Below are 17,041 nucleotides of genomic sequence, written 5' to 3'. Positions count from 1 at the left end.
GCATGGATGGGCTGAAGGGCTGGATGGATGGATGGATGGATGGTGGAAAAGGACGAAACAGAAAATGGAACGAACAGAACAGGAACTGAGTTAGTGCCATTTGCATCCTCATCGTAACTAGGGGACCTGGCTTCTTCTGAATCACTGAAATCCCAGTGCAGCGCAAAGCATTCTCATCCTCCTGAAAAACAGCTCCTTCCTCGCTGTACACTCAGCTGTGTGCTTGCAGGAAGGCTGCAGCATTTCCTATGGCAGCTTTTTTTTTTTTTTAATTGCAGTTACAAATAAATTATTGCTCAGATGGGGGACCGAGCATCTCTCCTGCCATGCAAACATGGTGCTTGTGTACAGTGCGTTACCGTGGCGTTAGCAGTGTAAATAAGCTTGGGCTTTATACTGCACAGGGAAGGTGCAGTGCAAGTTAACAGCGGTGTGTGGCAGCCCCACGGTCTCAGGCTGCCATTCAGACATGCTTCAGGCATATTAAAAAAAAAATCAAGAAGCACCTATAAAAAATTTAAAGGAACTGGTTTCCTTCTGCTCCAGCTCCCTATTTCATAACACAACTTTGGAGCTGGCATGGCTCTTTAACATAGCTATCCGAAGGATTTCATCCACCACTCCTCCAGCCCGTGGAGGCACTAATCCTTTCCCTCTCATTTAAAAGATAAAAGGTGCTGCCTCCCCCACCCACCCTCCCCACGCACCACTGCAGTCCTGCAATACCTTTGTCCGACATCACTCCCCATGGATCCCATCCTCCGAGACGGTAACAAGGGGCTCACCCCATGGACATCTTCTGTCGTCGCAGGTGGGACAGTTTTGACATGGGAATTGCTCTCTGAAGGGGAATTCTTCAGCTTGGCTCTTGCCATCCTGCGAGCCTTGGCTGCCTCTGTGACTTCCTCCTCTTTCCCCCCTGAACTCTCTCATACATAGCAATCCTCACCGCAATCAGTTTAGAGCTGTCGGCACGTACCATCTCCTTCCTTCTTCCCTCTCCCCAGTCACGGCTGCTCAGTGGAACAATCCTGCCCTGTACATTTATTTTGGTAGTGAGGGGAGTCAAGGCAAACTCCCCGGCCTTGCTGCTGCAACAAATTTGGTGCAAAACGATTGAGAAAATGTCCACAAAGCAGAAATCTCTGAAAGGGGCTTTGTTTGCTAAAGAATGAAATCGCCTTGCCTGACTCTGTCAAAAAAAGGATTGCACTGCTTTTATCACCACAGGCAGGGCAGGGGCTGAAGGATTATTTTTTTCCCCATCTCTGTTTTTCGGCAGCAACATGAGGAGGAGGAAGCTATTTTATCTTATTCCTCTGTGTACAGAGCAGCGTGCGGACTGCGTGCCAGGGAACAGACTCAGCGGGTTTGGCTCCCTCAGACACAAAGCAGCAGGGCTCGGTCCCCTCCTAAACGCACCCGCTGTGCAGCGAGCCGAGGAGAACTCCCTGCTGTTCCCCCAGAGTGGCCAGAAGGGCTCAGTTCCTGCTCACCCGGCCCGGCAGGTGCACGTTACCTGTCCCAGAGGGACCCGCATTCCCCTCTTCAGGTGACAGCAGAAGCTGCTGCTCCTCCAACACTCTTGGCATCGATTTCTCAAGATATCCAACAGAAAAGGGAATTCACCGTGGCCAGGGGAGAGCTGAGCTGGAGGTAACACCTGAGTGCACAGGTGGGATTGGAAAGGACAGGGGGAAAGGGTCGTGTATCCCGGCCTCTTTTGGGAATGCCACCAGTCCAGAGCCGCTCCTGCTTGTGTTTGGTGGCAGCCAGCAACAAAGAGCATCTTGAAGGTGCCACAGCCCGGGTGGGGCACAGGGCTCAGCACCACGGACAGCAGTGTCACGGCAGCACCACGGCGTGGCAACGTCACCCAGCCCCTGCCATGTCACCCCCAACATGCCAACCCCACCCCAAGTCGTGCCAACCCCACCCCAAGTCGTGCCAACCCCACCCCGAGTCGTGCCAACATACCACGCCAGCGCTGCCCCACGGCTCAGCCCCTCTGCAGGCTGGAAATAAAGAATAAATTCGCTGAGGGTCACCACGTCGTGCCCTGAACCAATGCAAATAATCAGGCCCCACCACAGGATTTCTTTAAAGGCTTTTGTACAAAAAGTCAGCGCGTTGACAGGAAGGGTCTTCCCAGAGCCTGGGACCTGCAGCTGTGAGAAGGCTGCTGTGAGAGGAAGGCAGGAGCTGCCCTGGGATGGGAATTCTGGGATCCGAAGTGCTTTCCTTTCAGAATGAAAAGCTGACACAATTCCCTTTGGCACAGCTCCATGCCCTAACCATACCTTCCATCTCCCTGCCCGGCTGTCAGAGCACCCAGAACCACCGTCCTGTGCCAAAAGCTGGCAAGAAAAGGCCAGCCCTTTGCTTCCCCTGTGCTACCAGGAGCTGTCAGGCACACTGAGCTCTGCCCTCTGCTCTTCCCCCAGAGATCGGTACCCAACCATCACTTCCCCCAAGGCACAAGGGCAGTCCCTGGCTGCTCTGGGAGGAGAAGCAAAGTCCCCATTTCCTGTTAACCAAATCCCAGTTTCCCTGCTCACAGCATTATTTCTTAATGGGATTTCACCATCTGACATACTTTGTTTCAGTATTTTGAAATGCAAAACGGATAAAAACCCGCAGCCCTTCCCTTAATGTGCCAGCTTTCAGCGTACATTTAATTTCTTGTTTTGCCTCAAAATGATTCATTAGCTCAATACCTTCATTTTCCACCCAAGTCATTCCTTTCTGCTTCATGGTTTGATTCAGACTCTTCAACTTGCTGTTCCACATCTCTTTACTTCAGGGGGTTGTTCTCAAACACCAAATATAATCTGTCAGCCCTCTGGGTTGGAGTGTGCCCTGATAAATCCTCCTGGACCCCCCAGCCACGGGGATGGGGCATTCAGGTGTCTCTTTCTGGATGGATTCTACATTCTATTGTATTCCTAATTGCAGAAGAACATTAAGTTTAGGGTTGAGATCAGATGTGAAAAGGGGCTTATGCTTAAGCTATTCATCTCAGCACTAGTGCCCTCACTCAGCAGCATGAACAGAAGAGGGATTAGGGAAAGACCTGGGGAATTTTAACAGAAAATATCAGTGCTGCTGTCATACTTGTGCTGTACAGAAGGTGACAAAAAGCACATCAAAGAGCCCCTTGAGGAACTCAGATCCTGCTCACGGAAGCCTCTCCATGAAGTCGCCTTTTCTGTCAGGCACTTAAACACAAACCAAGAAAAACCAGGGAGAGGGGAATGATCTGACACCGGGTCACGAGAAGCTGCAGCCAGGGCTGCGGGTCTGGGCAACCATCCCCCTTCTGGGGGAGAAAAGAGGTTGCCTGAGCAGAAATCTGTGAGCCCGGCTGATCCCACAGAGTGACTCAGAGTGCTCAGCCCTGCCCTGAGCTGCCGGAGCAGCTCCTTTGCTGCGCTTCTGCCAGGAAAATATTCCCCTCTCAGCAACACAACGTGTTCCCCACTTCACCCAGAGCCCAGCAGCCTCTCCCCTCCCAGCCCCGACAGGCACCGAGCGCTGCTGTGTCGAAACGAAGGAGGAGTAGAGCAGGAACTCAGAGCAAAGGCAGCCCAGTACATCCAGTACAGCCAGAACACTCCCTCTGGCTGGGAAACAGCCTGTTCCTAGAAAGAGCTGTGGCTGTGTCACCCGAGCCAGCCCTGCAGGGACACCTCCTCTGCACTCCTGCTCCAGGGGCACAGCAGCGAGCTACACATGGAGCACCTTGTTTGTACAGCACGTCCTCCGAGCGAGTCCAGGAAGGCAAAACCAATGAAACACAACCTTGGTAACATCAAAGCCCGAAGAAGAATTCCTCTGGTCCAGAAACACTTTCCGGGCCAGCTGAATGCCAACCATCTGACTGCAAGCCAGGAAATCGATGTTTAATTTTAGTTTGAGAGCCCATTACAAAGTGCTGATTTCTCATTTCAGCATCTACATTATGCAGAGACCACTGCTGTGCCGGGGGCTGGAGGGATGGCTGGGAATTGCTGAGCAGCAGTTGCAGGGGTAATAATATTTCAGAAAACATGATTAAGAAAGAAGCAGATTCTTCATTGCTCTTAATTGAATCCACAGCAACTGCACTGTTAAATAGTCTCCCTTTTATCTAGGTTGCTTTCAGTCCCGACTGCCAAAACTCCTTTTACTTACTTATTAATGATAAAGCATCACCCTGTCCATTAGAAGTAGTTGATGAAGCAGGAAGGGGCTAAGTTTTCCCCATTTTCTGGCAAACAAAGCTGCTCTGCTGAGATACAACCCAAGGGTGTTTGCAAAGCCTCTTTAAGAAAAGCTGGGTTAATGTACTTAAAAATCTTGAAAGGCATCAGCTCTGCAAAGATCGCTCCAAACCCACAAAAAGTAACCTGGGCAGGAAAACGCACTTTGGAAGAAGAGCTTGTGCTCACGAGCACGTCAGAACCTCACGAGAGACACTATCAGAGCTGCTGCTCTGAGAGGGGCTGTGTTTGTACAAACAACGTGGTAACTCCAGGGCCTCCGAGCTGAAAAGCCATTAATGCTCATCATCATCCTTCCAGGAACCCCTGGACACGCTTGGCAAGCAGCTCGAGGAAAATCACCTTTCTCTGCAGCCCTGTGTGCTCCTGTGCCTTTGCAGGGAACCCTGACCTCCCTTTATTGAGTAACACCAAGGAAAAACAAGATCCCACATAATTTATTAGTGCCACAAACACCTCCTGCGTTTCGAGACCCCAGCAAATGTCACAGCATGACATTATCAGCTCAATAAACTCCAGAGGGCCACTGACACCCAGATAAATGCACAAAGCTCCCTGGCACAGCTTCTTGTTTTGCACCAAGTGCACACGCACCGGTTCTGCCCCGGAGTCGCCAGGGAATGCCCTACATTGTCACCAGGCACTCTGCAAAATTGCTTTGCAAAAGCTGCCAATGTTTGGAGGTTGCCAAGGCTCAGGCAGAGCCCTGCAAAAACCACTCCTCACCCCCACCCCACCGAGGACCCCGCAGCCAAGCCACAAAAAACACCAGCTGGAACATCCCTCTGCAGCAGAACTGCCTGGAAATGTCCATGTTTCTGAAAATCTAAAGATTTGATTTTTTTCTCTGTTTACTGATCATCCTCTATCCCAATGGGAAGTTAAAATCACAGGAAAAGGAGCTTCTGCTTCCTCACCAGAATGTTTTTTCCTCTGACATTTGCCTCAGTGAAAATAATAAGCTTGCCAGAGAGAAAAAAAAAAGAGAAAAAATGTTGGTGCTTTATCCTCTTTGTGTAGAACTTGGCCTTTCCATCCCTGTGCAGGGCCAGTGCTGCTCCCACGCTCAGGGATGTGGTGCACGGACACCCTCAGAGCCCTCTGAGGCACCCAGGATCCCCTCACCTGCTCCCCTGAGCAGCACACCCTGCTCCAGAGTGCCCCAAGGAACCCTTTTCCTAACAAAACAGGCCCTTCTGCCAGGATTTTTGACTATCCATCAGCTTCTGGAATTACAGTTAGTGAGAGAGATGAACCCAAAGAGCCTCAGTTCCTTTTACAGTCAAACATACAATACCCATACATTGATTAATTCAGCTTGCAGGTATTAGAATTTACAGGAGATGCCTAGGAACCCTCCCTGAGCAGCAAGGATGTATGTATTTATTAATAAAAGTGCTTAGGAAATACTTTATCTATTGAACCCGAGTCAATTAAAAAAACTTCTCTCCATTTTCTTTCCATTAGCCTGGAGAGGGAGGTCCTCCCTGGCCCATGGCCCCTGGCATGGCAGCAGGAGCTCAGCCCTGCTGGGAGAGCCAGCAGGTCTCTGTCAAAGATGAAATTTAGAACACACAGAGGATCGAATCCTTCCTGAGGGAAGCTGGGGCGGAGGATGACTGCTACCTGCCACTCCCAGAGAGCTGCATCCAGCTGAGCTGGGGCTATCCAGGGGCTGGTCCCCATGGGAGAGACGCTGATCCCGTGGGGTTGGAGCTGCTCCAAGGCAGGGCAGGGCCAGGGGAGGCCCCGGCTGCACTTTGCAATTCAAAGCACTTTGCAAACGTGTCCTGCCTTGGAGCTCCGGTGCCTGCTGCAGCCCACGGTGGTGGGTCCTGCCTCCCCCCTCCCTGCGAGCAGAGGCCCTCAGCAGCTGAGTGCCAAAGGTAACGGGAGGATTCCAGGGATTTCAGCTTCCTTGGAGGTGAATCCATCCAGTAATGGCTGTGAGCAGCAGGGCAGCACACAGAAAGCATCTCAGGGACCTCCTTCCTTCACAGGGCTCGGTTACTCACTGGCCATTACTGTCACACCACGAGGCCCCAGCCAAAACAAGCCTCCACTTCCCTGGGCTCAGCACAAGAACCTGCCCTTCTCCCTGCAGGCTGGAGAGGGCCAGGATGCACCGGGGGGGATGTAAAGCAGGACAGGGAGGAGGGAAAAAAGCCCAAAACTCGGTGACTTCACAGGAAGAGGTTATGGCCCCTTTGAGTCCTCCTGCTAAGAAACTGATTGATTACTAGAGTAATTATTTCAATAGAATTTCTCCACACGCTACACAGAGGGCACTAAGAACCAGAGCAGACTCAGGAGCTGGGAGAATATTCCCAAGCAACGGGGCTTTGAGCAGCTGTGGAGGGGAAGGGCAGAGGGAAGAACACACGACAGGGCTGGGGCAGCCGCAGCTCTCAGAAACACCCACTCAGCAGGAGCCAGGACACCAATAAACTCACACTGGGAACTGTCTTGCCTCACCTTTCCCTGGTTTCTGTTCCCTCCTCACTCTGCCTTGGCAGGGTTAATGCCTCTGCACCACAGGCTCTGACGAGTTCCCTGAGAAGCCATCAGACAGATCTACACCACTGCGAGCTCTCCTTTGTCTCTAGGACTCCTTTCTGACATTTGTCTTTAAAAAGCAACACCATTCATATGAAAAGTTGATTAATTCCACTTGTTATAATTAGTGTCACAAATAAAAGCAGCCATTCCCCCCTGCGAGCACGGGGGATAATGGTCTTTACCCTCCTCACTAAAGCGTTTCGGTTCCAGGGGTGAGAAGCTCTGTACCGAGCACTAAGTGTTATTATTAAACTGCCATTAAAAGCATTTCAGGAAAAGTTCACAAACTGCAGGGATTTCTGTCATCACAGCATCTGGCGGGGACAGTAGCTGGGCTGAGCGTTACTGCCAAAATCCCAGTGGTACCAAATTCCCTCTCTCCAATCCGGGGTCTCAGCTGCAGCCACGTCCACCTTTGGACCTCCAAGGATCTCTGTGGGGTCAGCTCCCACCACGGTGGGCCTGGGGGGCTGCTCCATCCCCACTGCTCTTCTGGAGGGTCCTTGGCATCGTGGCAAACCAAAGAAACCCACCAGGAGAGAGCCTGGAGCAGGGGAACACCGATATTCACAAACACTGATATTCACTGACACCATCACGCGGCTGCAGAAACCTTTGGCCAAGCGGGGCCACAGCAGACACCAGGGAGATTTGCACGACACAGGCAGAAATTCGCTGCCTGTGCTGTATTCCCTCACCTTCCCTGTTTAGCCTTGGCAGCTGAACCAGGCAGCTCAACCACACAGCACCAGGCAGCAGCTCCTGCGTCGCCCAGTGACACCTCAGCAGTTTGGGAGGCTCCTCTAATAAACTGGAGCAGCGGAGTTTCAGGGAAGAAGGAACACTTTGGAAAGCACAGAGGAGAGCATATTTAGCAGCAGCAAGAGAGCTGGAAACAGAAGGAAGCCTTTGAAGAGCTGGGCTGATGGAGAGAGATGGAAAAATTATGTAAAGTAAGAAAACACATACAGAGCTTGCAGGCAGGCTGTGAGCCCGGAGGGGGACAGACTGATACCAGAAGAGCCTTTGATTTCTCTCCTCTTCCCTGCGTTCTCTGCATTAACGTTTCAAATATTAACAACTTCCAAATGTTAGGGTTTCAAAGAGAGGACCCAGGACTTCAGAAACTGCCCAGTAATAGGATCGGTGGCCTGCATCTCACTCTCACCCAGAGCCACGAGGCTGCTCCCACTGCCGGGGGCTCAGCTGGTGCCCAACAGCCGTGCCCTGCTCGCTGCAGATGGATGGAAGGGACTCCCAAACAAAACCCCTCTTGGCCAGCCGGGAGCAGGGAAGGCAGGTCCCCTTCCCCAGGTGACTCCCCAGGTAGCCGGGAGTCGGAGCAGCCCTTATGTAACTGCGGCGCAGGAGCCTCGCGCTGAATCCCAGAACTGTCATCGCAGCCTTTGCAAAGCCGTTTTTACCTCTCTAAGTGTGGCTCATCAGCGACGAACATGAAAGCTGCAAACCCAGTGTGGTGACTCGGGACTGCTCAGCAGGGAGAAGGAGAAATAGAGCACGCCCGAGCAGCGGCTGAGCAAATATCCCTACAAAGGCACGGTGCCGCCGCCACGGTTCCCATTCCCGGTGCGTCTGACACGCTCACAGGCAGCGCAGTGAGACCCTGAAGCTTTTCAGTGACTCCCAATCTCTTCCTACTTCTTACCAAAGCCGGTGAAAATGGCAGGAGGAAAAGGGGAAGGTAAGTGTGTACCTGCCGCAGCTGCTCAAGCCAGCGAGGAAATTAAAAGCCCTCGGGTAAAATCTAAATATATATCTGCAAGGGAAGCATGAAAAGTCTGCAGGCAGAGCACAGTAATGAGGCGCGGCCAAGTCACTTTTCCAGGTGAGTACATAACGGGGTCACACTCTGCTGCCCAAAATGTAATGGGAGCAGCGCCGGGCGCTCCCGCAGCGGGGCCGGCAGCGCTGGGCAGCGCGCCCCGAGCATGAGTCAGCCCCGCGGGGAGCGGAGCGATGCGGGCGCAGCGGGGAGGGAAGGCGGAGATGCGCAGAGGAGGTGGCGGGGCAGCACCCAAACCCGGCCAGGAGGAGCTGGGGGGGCTCAAAGTCCCGCCCCCCCCCGCCCCCCTCCGCCAGCAGCTGCTGTTTGCTGCCTGCCGGCAGGAATGATCTTTGCGCCATAAATGTTTATGGCTTTAGCATTTGTGCAGCGCTTTCCCACCGGGGATCTGAAAACACCCTGGAAACGCCCCCGGGTACCGCTGGCGATGCCTGAAAGAGGAGCAGCGCAGGAGAGGCCCCGTGCCCGAGCTGTGGGGCAGCAGGAGCAGTAAACCCACGTCGTGTGGCAGAATTACCGTGGCCATTCCTTAATGTCCCTCCAGCCTCTCCGAGGGCCTGAGCCTTGCGGGTGCCTTCGAGGCCGGGATTTTCCCCTTGGTGTCCTCCTTCTGCAGGAACAGAGACCTGCAGAAAGGACAGGGATGCTCTGGGCATCCTCAGCCAGTGGCCAAGGGCAGGACAGGCAGCAGCCACAGCTCCTGTGGCACCTTTCCATCACCCCCAGCTCCAGGGGACACCCTGCTCCCCCGGGATTCACCCCAGCTTCTCCCAGGGGATGTGACAGGCACCCAGAGCTGGAGAGGTGCCTCGTGCTCCCCACGCACCTCTCGCGAACCCTGCTGGAATTTGGGTTCCTGCCCAGCAGCAAAGTGCCTCCAGGAGCCGGCGATGCTCCGGGTGGAGACGGCACCGCGGCATTCCGGGGGCACAGGCGGCTCCCTCGCTGCTGCAAACACCTCCCAGCTGCCTGGCAGAGCTCACCAGGAGGCAATTTCACAGGGACTTGCAAAATGCCAAAGTGATTCCCACTCTGCAGCTTTAAAGGATTCCAAGCCTTTTTTTCTTGCATGACGTTCTCGCAGCAGCTTTTTGCTTTTAAAGTATTGAAATCGTAATGTAATGCAGAGCAGTGTCTGCTTATTAAATGGTGCTAAGGGTTTTCTGCTGGAAAATGTGGAGAATTTTAGCATCTAAAAACTTCCTTAAAACTCCTAAAAAAATCCAAGAAAAATGATTGACATTCAAAGAAGAAATCTTGGCTTTGGGGCTCTCCATCAGCTCTGGTAATTATGTCTCATGGTAAAAACATTTTCTTCCCTCCCTGGGGTTGCTGGATGATGCCAGGTACCATTTCCCATCCATTTTTCATTTCTCTCAGCATTCTTTTTGTAAGACATTATATAAGACAGAGAAAATGGCAAGTCCCTATAAAGAGGAACTCACAATGTGCTGCAGAAATGAGGCATGAACTCCACGGAGCCTGTGACAGCCTCATCAGGCTGTGTGGGAAGGACTAGAACAGGGGGTTGTACCAGACCATTGATCTCCGAGAACGTTTCTTATTTTAACTTCAATGAGGAAAAATTTGCTTACCCATCAACATCCCACTGTAGCTGAGGGTTCTGCTGTGAGCCGGGAGGCCCTGCAGCCAGGTGAGGTGCCAGAGTCACCTGCCCCCAGGTGACTGCAGTGCTCAAGTGGCACAGGTGCTGTCGTGGATGGGACAGAACAGGGTCTCTCTCTTTCCACATCCAGCCAAAAGCAGGGGTCAGCCCCGAGGCGTTGAAAGGAAAAGGCAATGATGTGTGAAACTGCGTCCCTGAGGAAAGAGGCTCCAGGAACTCCCTGAAATTCCCCCCAGAGGTGCCCCACAGCTTCGAGAGCTGCAGTGCCGCCTGTCAAACCCAGGCAGGAGCCAAAGGTGAGCTAAAGCCACAGGAAAGCATTTTAAATTATTACCCACCATTGCCCTTTTCTGCTTATCAGCTTTTGGTTCAGCTGCCATGACCAAATCATCTGTTGGAAAGGGAATATCCACTCCAGGAGCTGGTGTGACAGCAAACGCTGTTTCACAGATCTTGGCTGCCTCGTACATTTACAGTAAAAAGCACAGCAAAAAAAAAATGCCTTGGCCTGTTCTCATCTCTCACATAAAGACACAAAAAAATGAACAAGAGAAGGCTGCAATTTTTTACACAGCATCTCCTTAAAGACTGCACTGCAAACATCATCCTCTCCATTTATATCCATCCTGGTCAGGCAAAGGATTTTAGGACAAAAGATGGTTTAATAAACAGACATTTATAACAAGTGCCAGATCTTGCAGCTTCATCATCTGGAAAAGAGTCCATTAAATCAAGTGAGAAACTCCCTGATCACTAAAGGTGTCTAATGGAATTAAAATTAAATTATATCATGATTAATATCTTCACCAGCATGTTCAGCTGTACTCCTCTCTCTCCCTAAAATCTGCTAGTGGGAAACAGAGCAAAAAAGGCTTAGGAGGGAAAAAAGGCCTTAAAAGTTGGGATAATTGTTCCAGCTCTCCAAAGTTTCTCAGGAAAAGCAGCCATCAGGTCCCAAAGTGGATCTTGGTGCTCTCCTGTGCTCACTAACGCACACTGGAACAGGAGCCCTCACTGTGCCTCCCGTGAATCATCCTCCTTTGAAAGGGAACAGGGAATTCCGCCTGTGTGTGTCCACATCCAAACACCGCGCTGGGAAAGGGCACGGGACTCATCCAGCCGTGCCTCTCATCTCAGCCTCTCACAACTCCCTGCTACAGACAGGAACATCCCTTCTCTGCCTCCTCCCTGCTGCTAAAATCCCGATCCTCACTCCCCTCTCTTACTCCCTGGGATCTGAGATCCAGGCTTTGCTCTTTGTCAGAGTTTCTTTTGGGTTTGTTTTTTTTTTAACTCACACCGCTGGGAAGGAATCCAGCCCTGGTGCGTGCGCAGTGAGGTCAGCACATGTCTGCAACCAGAAACATTTGTGCTGCTGAACCCTGGAAGGCTCAACATTTCTGAGGCACAGAGCACAGCATCCAGCACTAAAACCATTTACGAGTTCTTTGCGCGAAAGAAATATTTCCCATTAGAGGCCGTAACAGGAGCTGCCTAGAAATTGTTTTTCCTCTCAATTTTCGCACAATAGCTGCCGGCAATAAATCTCCCCATCAGCACTGGGCAGTTCTAAGTGCAGTTACTGTGTGGGAAAAATCCAAACAAAGTGACAACACTGAGCTTTAAAAGCATTTTGGAGGAAGATGAAAACGAAAAAATTGTTAAATGACAGCTCTGGAAGAGGCTGGGGAGCTGTAATGGCTTTTGTGTCACTACCTCACACTCCCAGTGACCCTACAGAGCAGGAGCTCCTGCAGCAGAACCTCCAGCTCATGGCAGTCCCTGAACAACAGCTCTGAGATGACAACTTGAGACATCTCCATGCTGGAATGAGACTGTGAAGTCTTTTTCCACATGGAAAAACCTCATGGTGCTGATTTACTGACCTGGAACTGATGGGTCTTGAGGGACTTCAGAGAAGCAGGGATGAAAGGCTGGATAGAGAACAGGAACTCGCCTTCCTTGTGTGCTGGCTCATGAGTGAGCACATTCCTGCACACGTCGGTGTGAGCACCTCAGGACAGGAATGTCCCTGTGCCAAGGAGCTGGAGCTGCTCCAGATGAGTACAAAGACCAATCTCAGGCCATCTGAAGTGGGAACTGAAGTGTCAGAGGAGGCCTTCACTCTCAGCAGCGTGGGTATAACTGCATCAAACTGTAATGGAGCAAATCCATCTCCAAAATGCAACTTGAAGAACAGTAACTGGACAGCTTCCTCCAAAAAATGCCCTTCCAGAGCCCAGCTGCAACTTCCTGCTGAGAAATACAGGCGCCACCAAATCCCCATTTCTGTCCTTGAGCAAACACCGTGACTGTGCATCAGAAACACCAAACTAAATTAGCACACAAGTGTCCATGCCAATTATTCCAATTAAACTCTCTTCTAAGAGCCAATTACCACCCATTTTATTAAATTAGAAATTTTCAAACAATACTCCCATACGGAGCTCTCAGCCCAGATGCAATTATGCACTTCACACATTGATACTGGACACTGGGCAAACGAGTTCCTGCCCGCCTCTGCAATGCAACCACAGGCAGAGTTTGTCTGAAAGGAGTTTTAGGCAGTGCTTTAGCTTTGGAAAGCTGTATTTAGCACCCATCTGCAGGACTCCCTTCTGTTTAAGCTGCTTTTTGCTCACCTACAAACCAACACACTGCATGCAGTGAAAAGGCCACTGTCAAACGAAATTGCTCTGGGGAGCGATTGAGGCGTTCAGAACTAAGGCAGAGTGGCTCAGCCAGATGCTCGTCCTGTCGGTGAGAGTGATGTGAGCTGGAGCAGGATTCCCACTGCTCCAAGGAGCTCACGCTCCGCGAGGCTCCGTGGTGAAAAACGCCCACTTTTGGCAAAGCCCTGCCTCGCTCGTAAACATTTCACCAGGGGAATTTTTGCTGCTTTCTGACAGGATAACACATTCCTCAGCAATGTCACTCCTGCCCACAGCATGGCAAGGTCTCAAGCTGACATTTGCTGAACATCTTCACCACCTGCTCCCCAGAAATATTCCTCTCTCCTAGGCAGAGGAGACCTTTTTCTTGACAGCTCCTGCCACTAGGGAGGTGATACATACCTGCCACGGAGCCACCGTGAGCTTCATGCTCCGACTGCTCCGTGACACCCCAGCAGCGGGTGCTGGAGTCACAGGGGCACTGACCCGGGGCCGGGGCTCACAGAGGGCTGGGAGCAGCATGCAGGACATTTGGGAAGTCCAGTTCCCAAACAAATCTGCCTGCAGTCAGAAAGTCGTTGCAGCAAAGCTCAAGGAAAGTAATGACTTTGCTAATAGTCACCCGCGGCACATCGGGAATGAGGCACGCAGAGCAGCTCGATGGCTCTGCCCACAGCCCAGAAAGCGAGAGCTCCCTGCCTGAAGGAGCTGCTAAATTTGCAGAGCCACACTCGGCTGCTCCGGAGGCTGCGTGGGCTGCAGGAAGCGCGGCAGAGTCTCTAATCCAAACACAGCCGCAGCCTCCCCGCCGCACTCCCCCACGGCTCCTCCCGAGCCCCAGCGCTCCGGGACGGGGGAAGCACCAGCCCGACGGGCTGGGAGTGGGAAGGAGCCGGGGAAGCTCCCGTGGGAGCCACGGCCGGCAGCGTGCGGAGCAGGGAGGGATCACCGCGCAAAGAAATCCGCACCCAAACCTGACAAAGCCCCGCAGATCCCAGCCACGGGTCAATCTGAGGGTGTGCTGGGGTTTGCCTCGCCTTACAATGAAACCTTTTAAAGAGTCCTGCAGTTGTAGCAGAGGTTGAGAGCACACAGTACCCGTGTCCATTCCCAGCCGTCCAGGAGAGCGACAAACCCCATCCTGGAGCGAGGAGCTCGCCACAGCCCTCTGCAAACCAGGACCAGGGAACAGAGGAGAAAACAGGACCAGGAAAAGAGGAGAAACAGCACACGAGGAAGGGGGGATACAACCTGCAGATCCATGTTTAACTCCAAGAGTTTGGGGGCATGCAGAGGGGAGGATGGCAGCACCTTCCTCAGGACCCTCGCTGGGTAGGAGGATCCCAGTTTCCAGCCTCAGCAGAGTGGCCATGGGTGGTTGCCCAGACAGGAGACATGGACAGACCCACTCCTCGCTCCCCCACACCCCACAGACAGCGTGTCCAGCGCCTCAGAGACAAACACTCCCCAGCAGCCAGCTTAAAGTAAAGCTGCAACCAAAAGCTCAATGCCAGGTGACAAGAGAGGGTCCTGGAGAGAATAAGAAAGCGCCAATTTGCCTGGATTTGCGGAGGAGAAGGACAGGAGTGATGTGTGCGCCGGCCTCCAGAGGGCCCCGCCACAGTGAGATGGCAGAGAGGCCGCAAAATCATCTGTGACAAAGGAACTGGTGACCGCAGAGACGTGAAATCCTGCTCAGCAAAGCCACGGCAGCGGGCAGAGAGCGAGGGACAGACTCAGACACCCCAGGTGGGTCAGGGGAGCGATGCCACACGGGGGAGGGAGCAGTTTGTGCCGGAGATGGACACCCTCAGCAGCAGCAGGAGGTTTGCACTGAGCACAGAGAGCACCTGCGCTCTTCTCCAGCACTTCGTGCAACACCCAACACCCTGTCCGGGGACACAGACCGCTCTCGGGGTGGCAGAAGATTCCCGAGGGAAGAATCCCAGCCCTGCTCCTCACCCTGCAGCTGGCAGCAGCCCCGGTGCCAGGGAGCCAGGGAGCTCCGACTCCAGCCCACCAGAGCATGCCGTGCACACAAGGGCACGGTGGCACGGCCAGCACCTCAGCAGAGCCCAGCTCCACTGAGCAAAACCAGGGTATTTCTGCACCAACACAGGCAGCTACAAACCCAACCCTCAGTGTTTCTCAGCTCACATCAGGCAAGACTTCAGCTCATCAAAGCAGCAACACCACAGGGGGAAGATGTGATTGAAGCTCTCAGCTTCACTGAGGGACACCTGGCTGTGTCCCTCCCCTCACCACTCTTCAGTCAGTCGCCTCTCCCAGTTAATTCCTGGCTGTTTCACCCTACGCTACCCGCTGACCTCCCGAGCCCGCCGCCCCCGGCAGCGTGTGCTGTTATCCCTCCCCACCATCCCTCCTTCCTTCCTCCCTTCCCTCCGGCTGCGCCCACGGCCTGGCCCAGCTCTGAACCCTCGCAGGCTGCGGCCGTGGCTACTTGTGCATCATGTTACACACCCACACAACTGCTGCAGGGAAAAAACCAGGGCATCAGGATGGGGAGAGTGCGAGCAAGATGCACCTTCTCCATGGCTAGAGGGATCCTATTCCATGGGGGAAAGCCTCACAGGAAAAACATGGGGGAAGCACCAGTGACAGGTACCCTAACACGCAGAAAATACATTTGGCTGCAGAAACTTTCATCCCTAAACCCAGGGCTGGCACCCAGCACGTTGGGACTGAGCACAGAGGGATGGCCCTGGAGATGTCCCAATCCCAACGTGTTGTGTCCATACACAAATATTGCTCCGCACCTTCCACTCACAAAACACCACTTCCATGTCCTGTTTGACTGTCAGCAAACAGCTCCAGGCTGTCTCCTGAAGGAAGCTGAGCAAAAGAGAACCAGATGGTCTGTCTGGAGAAAGACAGAAGCAAAACCAAGCAATTGTGGCCCTGGTGCAAGTCCGAAGAGGCAAAGCCAACTCAAAGCTCCTGGAGTTCTTCCAGAAAGCTGCGGATGGCCCTGGCAGAGCACGCCTGCCCCTGCACCACATGGCTAAGGTAGTTTTAGAACAGAAAATAACTCTTTAAAGTGCTTGCAAGCATTGCTTCACCCACTACTCCAGGCCTCCTGCCTGAAAGGAAAAGTTTTCTGAGTTTGAGAAGTTTGGAAAACATTGAATGTTGGGAAACATTCCTTTAATCTGCTGGGAACATGCTGACATCCATGGAATTTCTGGCTCACCAAGGCCTTGTATTTCAACTCTATCACCACAAACTTCTTCATTATCAATTATTTATTACCTAGAATAATTAAAGGGGAAATGCGGAACCTGCCAGGGGATCTGCAACCCTGAAAACTCCTTCCAACCCTCTGGCTGTGCAGGGGAGATCTTAAGACACCTCCAATGAGGTCATGGGGACAAAAGAGAGAGCAGCGTCTGCCACCTCCCCACAGACTGTCACCACAGGGACCTGCCTGCTCCAGCAGGCTGGACTTTGATCATCTCCCTGCAGTAAAACAGTCAGCCATAAATTTGCTAAAATGGCAACAAAAAGCTTCACAAAGAGAGGAAATGAGGTCACGGAGCTGATGAAATTCAATGCTATTAATTTACACAAAGTGTGATGTAGCAACGGAATCTAAACTCTGAACCGCCTGAAAGATAATTTTTTTTTTAATTGCAGCAATGCAGCAAATTAATTGACTGATAACGGAAGAAATCTCCAGACTTGGAGACTGGAGGCTGCTCCAGCAGCCTGCACTGCCAAGCCTTGTGGGCAACCGTGGCCAGCGCAGCCCTGAGAGCAGCTGGCAAGAGCCTTGCCCAGAGCCTGTGTGACCCACTCTGAGCTGCCCTCCAGGAGCAAGAGGAGGCAATTTACTTGCAAATGAACACCTTCATGTCTGCTGTGGATCCAGACAGGTGCCAGTGGAGCAGAAGAAAATGCAGCGTGGCAGGGAAGTCTGCGCTCGCTGCAGGGCTTCACTGGCAACGTGCCCAACATCTGCCTCTTGAAGCAATGCTAAAAGAGTGCAGTGAAGGATTGGTCCTGTCTGTTGGTGGAACTTCTGAGAACCAGAGATGTCTGGATTCAAATGCCAGCCTTCTATACCTGTCTAAACCCCTCTGCTGCACAGTCTACAACA

General features: G+C 52.5%; 1 protein-coding gene across 14 annotated transcripts in view; it reads right to left on the bottom strand.

The window, feature by feature from the left end:
* KCNT1 (potassium sodium-activated channel subfamily T member 1) overlaps positions 1 to 17,041 on the bottom strand; it is a 77,461-nt gene that overhangs the window by 40,353 nt on the left and 20,067 nt on the right. The window contains exon 1 of one of the 14 annotated variants that reach the window (XM_032131187.1): positions 727 to 1,138. The exons of 8 other annotated variants lie outside the window; for them this stretch is intronic. In XM_032131187.1, coding sequence (XP_031987078.1) covers positions 727 to 875 — 149 coding nt within the window. In that variant the 5' untranslated portion in view covers positions 876 to 1,138. Of the gene's footprint in view, positions 1 to 726; positions 1,139 to 17,041 lie in introns of those variants that run through there. 5 more of the 14 variants (XM_032131189.1, XM_032131193.1, XM_032131191.1 and 2 more) reach the window with 5 other exon arrangements.

The sequence above is a fragment of the Corvus moneduloides genome, chromosome 21, assembly GCF_009650955.1.
Source record: "Corvus moneduloides isolate bCorMon1 chromosome 21, bCorMon1.pri, whole genome shotgun sequence".
Lineage (NCBI taxonomy): Eukaryota > Metazoa > Chordata > Aves > Passeriformes > Corvidae > Corvus > Corvus moneduloides.
This window is presented reverse-complemented; position numbering and strand designations above follow the sequence as displayed.